The 8355-nt window shown below is 39.2% G+C and overlaps 1 protein-coding gene across 1 annotated transcript; it reads left to right on the forward strand.

The window, feature by feature from the left end:
• The first annotated feature begins 989 nt into the window (after positions 1-989).
• Positions 990-2258, forward strand: LOC129956812 (uncharacterized). The gene is made up of 2 exons (XM_056068759.1): positions 990-1491; positions 1573-2258. Exons 1-2 carry the CDS (start codon positions 990-992, stop codon positions 2256-2258), a joined length of 1188 nt encoding a protein of 395 aa, XP_055924734.1.
• Positions 2259-8355: the final 6097 nt, after the last annotated feature.

Below are 8355 nucleotides of genomic sequence, written 5' to 3' on the forward strand. Positions count from 1 at the left end.
ATTACATGTCTTTTGGATCTTATAAGGGCCTCTAAATGTCATGGTACCGATTAGATAACTTTTTGATGATATTTGAAGATATTTTATCCCTTTCTTCTTGCAACGCTTGTTTTAAATGGGCTTTGTTTCTAATTTTGTGTTTCTGGACCACTGCTTCGAGTGTGGCCCACAGATATTCAATGGCATTGATATCGGGTTAGTGTGGTGGGGTGTATAACTGCTGGCTACAATGAAAAAGACTCCATATTTTGACGTTATGTGCATTCTGTTTGGGGTCGTTGTTCTACTGGAAAATGAAATTTCCATCTAAACCCAAATGTTTAGCACTTTCCTTTAGATTGCTGCGAAGTATATCCAAGTAAACCATATCGTTTGTCATGTCATCTATAAAATCGTTTGTCATTTCCTACCCTGGATGAAGCCATGCAACCTCAAATCATGACGGAGTCACCATCATGTTTAACTCTAGGACTTAAAGATCCCTCAGGGGCTCACCTACTATAGGTGAGTACGGGTGTCCCAATCCCGAGGTTCCCAGGGATCTTTACTCCCTTTAGGTTTACTCTCCTCTGCGCCTTCTGCTGTCGCCTTTTTTTTCTTTCCCTCGACGGCAAGCGAGGGAGCTCTCCATGAGAAGCTGTCGCCGCTCTGTTTGCTTCTTGCTTGTCATGGACAGCCAAAACACCACGTGTTGGCCGTGCGTGGCAACCCATCAGAAAGACGGGTGGTGCACTGTGGTCCCCGGTGTATCAATCGGCTGGTACCTAGTCACCTGAGTGGCTAGTCTGCTAGGGATCAAGCGAAGGGGTTACTCCTTGGGCTTGGCGTTAAGGGTGGTCACTGTCCCCGGGGGTAACTCCCAGCGTATAGGTACCGATTAGCACTAGGGTGGATGCCGAGGCTGGGAATAACCAGAGCCGGTAATTGCCTTCCCTTGTTGGGCTCCGTGGTGGGCGGTGCCATCGGACCCGAATCATTCTCTATGTCGTATGGGCTCCTCCAAACGTGGTCCCTTTAGTGGGCGTCAAAAAGTACAAATTTCTCCTAATTTTGAACAACATTTTGATCGGTATTTTGTAATTAAACGTGTATCTGACAAAAACGAATCTTTTGACACAGTGTCTCCTTTCCTAGTGCAGAAATCTATCTCCGCAACAGTTGGGGAAGTTGCATCTATTAAAAAAATGAAATCTGGTGACTTGCTTATAGAGGTCAGTACTCGAAAGCAAGCCCAGAATATTCAAAAAGTGAAAGCTCTCGCCACGATCCCTGTTACTATCAGCCCTCACACATCGTTAAACACATCTCAAGGTGTAATTACTTGCGGAGAAATATTTAACCTACCTTTAGATTATATTCAAGAAGAGTTAAAACCACAAGGTGTTATAAAAGTTCGCCGCATTACCATCCGGCGAGAAGGACAAATACTTGAAACTAAGCATCACATCCTCACTTTTAAGTCTCCAAAACTGCCAGATTTCATATATGCAGGTTATATCAAGCTACCTGTCCGACCATATATCCCAAACCCACTTAGATGTTTCAAGTGCTAGTGTTTTGGGCACTCTAAAGCTAATTGCCGCGGAACTGTTACTTGCGCCCGTTGCTCTGAAAAAGGGCATGAAAGCCAACAATGTTCTGCACCAGAGAAGTGCGTAAACTGCAAAAGTGAGCATACTTCTTTCTCTCGGTTATGTCCAAGCTGGAAACTTGAAAAACAGATCACCACTACAAAAATTAAAGAGGAAATTTCTTACCCCGAAGGAAGAAAGAAAGTACTTGCACAGACACCGTTACCTGGTGTAAGCTATGCATCCGTGGTCCAGAAAAGCTTCTGTGAAAACTGCAGTTGTGGAAACTGCACTAGGAAGACTATACAATTAAAATCTCAAAAATCGTCGGATTCAGACACAGAAGAATCCATAAACAATATTTCTGACTCTGGAAAGCCAGAAAAAAAGCAAAGAAAATCGAAATCTGACAAATCCCTAAAATTAAAACTTGCAAAGCGAGGACTGTCAAAGTCAGACCTATCTTCGAAACTGAAGAAAAATGTTTCTAAAAACTCTGTAGCTTTGGGACTTGCTAGTCAAGGGATAGCTCATAGAGATTTAACATCAATTTTTGGAGGCATGCAAAACAGTCCTGATCTCAAACTCCATCCTTCTGAGGATGAGGATGAATTTGGGATGAATTGCGATATTTCAGCAACACAAACCACTGCCAATATTTCCCCTTCTGCAACTAGAATTTCTTAATGGGTACTTTTCTTTCTTGGAATTGTCGCGGCATTCGGTCTAAAATACAAGTCATCAAATCTATTTTTAACAAATTTGCTTCGGTGTTCAAGAGACCTTCTTGACGCCTAACATCCCACTTAAATTAAGAGGCTATAATTGTGTGCGGAGAGATACAGACACTGGATCTCGTAATTCGGGTGGTGTTTGTATCTTTACTTCAAATTTGTATCCTAGTACACCTCTTGCTTTACATACTTCTTTACAGGCTGTGGCTGTACAAGTTCATATACGAACGTTGGTCACAGTCTGCTGCATTTACTTACCGCCTCATGATGTCATATGTCAGCAAGAACTTGATAACTTAGTAGACCAGCTTCCTTCACCTTTCATTTTATTGGGAGACTTCAATGGACATAGTACTTTGTGGGATTCAGATAATACAAACTCTCGTGGACGGCAGATTGAGCAGTTTATTGCTAACAACTGTCTCTGCCTGCTCAACAGTCAAGAGAAAACTTACTTCCACGAACCCACACGTAGCTTCCATAGTCTTGATCTGGCCATATGTACACCTGAACTGCTGCCATTTCTCACTCTAACAGTTAGCAATAATCTTTACGGCAGTGATCACTTCCCAGTTATTGTCTCCCACGTTGATGGAGGTGGTGCGACTGCTTGTCCACCAAGGTTTTTATTCAAGCGGGCAGACTGGGATGTATTCACACAATTAGCAGATATCACAGAAACTATGGTCAGTACTTGTGACATCACAGAAGCAGTACAACATGTCACTGACAGAATAATAAGCGCCGCAAATGCCACTATCCCGAAGACTTTCCCACGTCTGAAAAAATTTCGTAGACCGTGGTGGAATGAAGCTTGCCGCGATAGTCATAAACAACAAAAAAGATTATGGAACATCTTTCGAAGGTACCCGACAACAGAAAATCTTGTTGCTTTTAAACGAGCCAAAGCCCTTGCTCGTCGAATTCGTCGCCGTAGTCAGAGGGAATCTTGGATTAAATTCGTATCATCTATCACATCCTCCACATCCAGTAAGCATTTATGGAAGAAAGTAAAGGCTGCCAGTGGAATATATTGGGAAACCTCTATTCCTGTTTTAAATACAGGAAATAAGACGCATTCCGCTCCATCGGAAGTGGCCAATGCTCTCGTTCAAGCATTTGCACAGGTCTCCGCATCGGATTCGTATAGTCCTACTTTTCTGGCAATTAAGAATTCCGCGGAACGGTTGCATCTGCGCTTAAATGACCGATGTTCTTTTCCCTATAACTGTGAATTCAGGATGTTTGAACTGCAAATGGCCTTATCTCAAGCCCATGATACCAGCCCAGGACCAGATGGGATCACATATATTCTGCTCCGCCATCTGAATACAACTTCCCTTTCGAATCTGCTTGTATTATTTAACAGAATATGGCTTGAACGGAAGTATCCTTCACAATGGCGTGAAGCTATTGTGATCCCAATCTTAAAACCTGATAAGGAACCATCAAATCCTCTGAACTACAGACCAATTGCTCTGACGAGTTGCCTTTGTAAGACCTTTGAGCGCATGGTGAATACACGGCTTGTATATGAACTGGAGAAACAGGGATGTATCTCCCCGTTGCAGAGTGGTTTCCGTAGAGGTAGATCTACATTTGATAACCTCGTTTTCCTGGAAACCCAGATACGCAACACATTTGTTAGGAGGAATCACCTTGTCTCCATATTTTTTGATATTGAGAAGGCATACGACCGAGCATGGCGCTATGGCATACTTTCGACACTTTTTAAATTTGGTTTTAGGGGAAATCTTCCCATATTCTTCTAGAATTTTTTATCACATCGGACTTTCAGAGTCCGTGTAGGCAACTTTTATTCTGATTCTTTTATTCAAGCTGAGGGAGTCCCACAGGGAAGTGTCCTCAGTGTTACACTTTTTATTGTTCATATTAGTCAAGTTTTATCTGTTTTACCTTCAACTGTTCAGGGATCACTTTATGTTGACGATTTGCAGATCTCATGTCAAGGGAGCAATATGAATTTAATCGAGAGACAATTGCAAAATGCAGTAAATAAGGTAGTGGCTTGGTGCGATAATAACGGGCATACTATCTCTCCGGAGAAGAGCCGATGCGTCCTTTTCTGCAGGAAAAGAAATATCCATTTAGATCCTGTCATTCAAATACGAAATACACTAATCTCAGTTGTGGATGAAATACGATTTCTAGGAGTGATTTTTGATCGAAAACTCTCCTTTCTTCCACATATCTCAAACCTTCGGAAGAAATGCGAGAAATCTTTAAATATTTTAAAGGTTCTCTCCAAAACATCTTGGGGGGCCGATCGGACATCTCTGCTCCATATTTACGAAGCCGTTATCCTCTCTCGCATGGATTACGGATGTATGGTGTATGGTTCCGCACGTGCTTCTATACTGCGACGCTTGGATACCATTCACCATTCTGCCTTAAGGATTTGTTCCGGAGCATTTCGTACCTCTCCCGTTGAGAGCCTCTATTCTATTTGCAACCAGCTACCTCTTGATTTAAGGCGTAAAAAATTGTCTGCCTGTTATTATTTCCGTACAAAATCTTTGCCCAGTCATCCCATTTCTAATATAACACTACCAGCTAGTCTTCGCAGATTATATGAGGCTCGTCCCTCTCACATTCTTCCATTTGGTGAGAGAGCAAAAGTACTTTTGCATGACTTGGGCCTTTCAAATGTTACAATTAAGACTATAGATTTATTTTGTTTCCCCCCCCCCCTGGGATATACCACAATTTTTATACATGAATCCCTTCTCAGGATTTAATAAATCGTCAAATGATCCAATTATTTTCAAATTCCTGTTTTTGCATCATCGCTGTCGTTATTCCTCCTTTATACCAATTTTTACGGATGGCTCAAAATCAAATGGACATGTTGGATGTGGCATAATTCTTCCTTCTGATACAATGAACTATCGTTTACATAATTGCTGTTCAGTATTCACTGCTGAGTTGATGGCAATTTTCTGTGCTCTGGAAAAAATTTCGCCCTCCTCTCGGCGTAACTTCATTATTTATACCGATAGTTTGAGTGCTCTGGAGACACTCTCTCACTATAGCAATCGGATGCATCCGATTGCGATTAGAAGACTATTTACTTGGCGTCTCCTACAAAATGAAGGCTTTCATATCCTTTTTTGTTGGATCCCGAGTCATGTAGGCATTTCTGGGAATGAAGAAGCCGATTCAGCGGCAAAATCTGCTGACTCTTTTTTGTCCCATAAACTTCCATATTGCGACATTAAGAGATTTTTCATTAAACATATTTATTCAACATGGCAATTAACATGGGATTTGAAGACGGAGAATAAACTTCATTCCGTCAAGCCTACAGTTGGTTTATGGCCTGTTCACCCTATACGGGAGGTTGATGTGAAATTGACTCGCCTCCGTATAGGACACACCCGTTTTACTCATCGTCATCTCATCTTGGGTGAAAGGGTGCCAATTTGCCCCACTTGTCATATTGCTTTTAGTGTCAAACATATTTTAATTGAGTGTCCCGATTTTAATGTTCATCGTCATAATTTTTTCTACTCGTCTTCTCTTAACTTGCAAGACCTAGTGGGTGAAAAATGCCACCCAAATATTTTTAAATTTTTAAGAGCTATTGGTTTCATTAACTATATATAACAACCATTTCATCTGTTTGTTCTTCCGTTTATGTTAAATGTATTTTATTATATGATTATTTTACATTTACGTTAATCATTGTCCTACGTTAAGACGGTTTTTTAATATTTGTATCGACGCATTTTACGTGGTTTTTATTGCTTTCACTTGTTTTTAAAATGTCTTGTTTTAAATGTCTGATCTGATTTTACCGTATGCTTGGCGCAGTATAGCCAAATATGGCTCTTGCGCCAATAAACCATATACTACTACTACTACTAGGACTTAAAGTTTTTGGATCCAAAGAAGTGTTAGGCTTTCTCCATACAATACGATGGCTGTCACTGCCAAAAATGTTCAGTTTTCTTTCATTACTAAATACAGCTTTCTTCCAAACGTTATTGGTCTTCAATTGATGAGTTTTTGCAAACTTCAAATGCTTTTTCTGAATTTGCAAGCTGATGAACGTTTTCTCTTTAACAATGCGATTTTTGTATCCAGCTTGTCTAACGGCATTTCGCACAGTTTCAGCACTTTCTGCATTAAGTTGAATGAACCATATGGGCGCAGTAATCTAAAGGAAAGTGTTAAAAATTTGGGTTTAGATGGAAATTCCATTTTCCAGTAGGACAATGACTCCAAAATGAATGCACCTAACGCCAAAATATGGTGTCATTTTCATTGTACACAGCAGTTACACACACCACCACAGTACCCCGACAACAATGCCATTGAATATCTGTGGACCACACTCGAAGCACTGGTCCAGAAACACAAAATTAGAAACAAAACAATTTAAAACAAATGTTGCAAGAAGAATGGTTTAAAATATCTTCAGATATCATCAAAAATTTGTCTAATCGGTACCATGACATTTAGAGGCCCTTATAAGATCCAAAAGACATGCAAATTCATAGCGACACTTTGTTTCTATGCGTGATATTGCAAAACTTTTATTGATGTATTCTCAATTTTTTGAGTCACAGTTCTGGGTATGCTTCTGAAACTTTTCAACTTGAAAGTTTTTCGTTGATTTTTATTTATTTTTACTCTAAATTAAACTATTATGTGTAAATATAAAAACGGGTTTGTACTTCCAGGTAATGTGTTATTTATATTGAAAGTCGGTTTTATCAAGTAAAAGTAAGGTGTACTCTCAATTTTTTTAGCCACTGTATATATACATATATATGTGTATGTGTGTGTGTAATTTTATTTTAAAATCTAATTTAACTTAATTAATTTCCAAAATCTCCTATTAAATTAGCCCATATTAACTTTATTCTAAAATATTCCCTTATTTCCTGATCCCATTCCCTTTTTTCTATTTAATTAATGCAACAAAGCTCTGTGAGAATGCTTTAATTAGCGGTTAAAATACTCTCCAGCTAAACACATTTTTTTAAAAGATCCCTATGATTCCATTACTTGTGATTGACACGTGTTAGAAATCCCTATTAAAATCTCACAGTTTGTATATATTCACAGGATATAAAATGTTCATGAGTTTTTCATAATTTCGTATTGGGTCGTTCTACGTTGTGCTCGTCTCTTCTGCTTGTGCAAGGAATCATGGCTCATGGGACGGAAATAAGACGAAGTTAAAAAATCGAAAATCTCTTCACTGTCTTCGAAACTGCCTTCTGCTTCAAAAATTTTGCTTATAAAAATTTTGCTTATATATATATACAAACAATAAAATATCTTGAAATTACTTTTGTTCATTTTTCAAAATTCTTTGTTCATTGCTTCAAAAATTATATGCTTACACACACACACACACACACACAAATAAAAGTGTGTGCCCCAGATTTGAAATAGAAATTTTAGTTAAAACATTTGAGGTAAAATTTCGAGTCTAAAAGCAGTAAATGTTTCATTTTATTAATAACTTTAATGTTTGAGGATCTGAGATACACGCACACACACACACACACATATATATATATACAGGGTGTCCAGGATGTCCATATATACAGGGTGACCACCCCGGGGTTTCAAAAAGTCATATCGAGTGAAAAGTATGAGGTTAGTCAGATCAGTTAATTTTGAAGAAATCAGAAGATGATCAAATTTTATTCACACCAGTTTCAGTTTGTTTTTTTAACACATGTGGCGTCGCGCATCATTGACCTTGAAGTAACGTAGTAGAAGCGTATGCTTTTTACGGATGAAGCATCATGTAAGCGGTACTATGAACCGACACAATTGTAGAATCTGGAGTTCACAGCTGCCGCATGAGTTCGTGGAACATCAACGTGACTCACCGAAAGTGAATGTTTGGTGCGGTCTTATGCATAGACAAGTTACATTCTCATCATTTTTGTAAAAAAAGTCCATAAATGGTGATGTCTACTCTGAAATGTTAGAGTAGTATGTTTTCCATTAGTTGGTTGATACTGAGGCAGAAAAGTGTCCTGTCTACTTTCATCAAGATGGAGTGC

Source organism: Argiope bruennichi, chromosome 11 (genome assembly GCF_947563725.1).
Source record: "Argiope bruennichi chromosome 11, qqArgBrue1.1, whole genome shotgun sequence".
NCBI classification, from domain to species: domain Eukaryota; kingdom Metazoa; phylum Arthropoda; class Arachnida; order Araneae; family Araneidae; genus Argiope; species Argiope bruennichi.

Bases quoted from the DNA above. Each gene is read 5' to 3' on its own strand.
- LOC129956812 (XM_056068759.1), top strand. From the start codon at position 990: ATGGGCTCCTCCAAACGTGGTCCCTTTAGTGGGCGTCAAAAAGTACAA. The intron at 1,492-1,572 runs GTTATATCAAGC...GGCACTCTAAAG, and splicing joins GCCAGATTTCATATATGCAG to CTAATTGCCGCGGAACTGTT.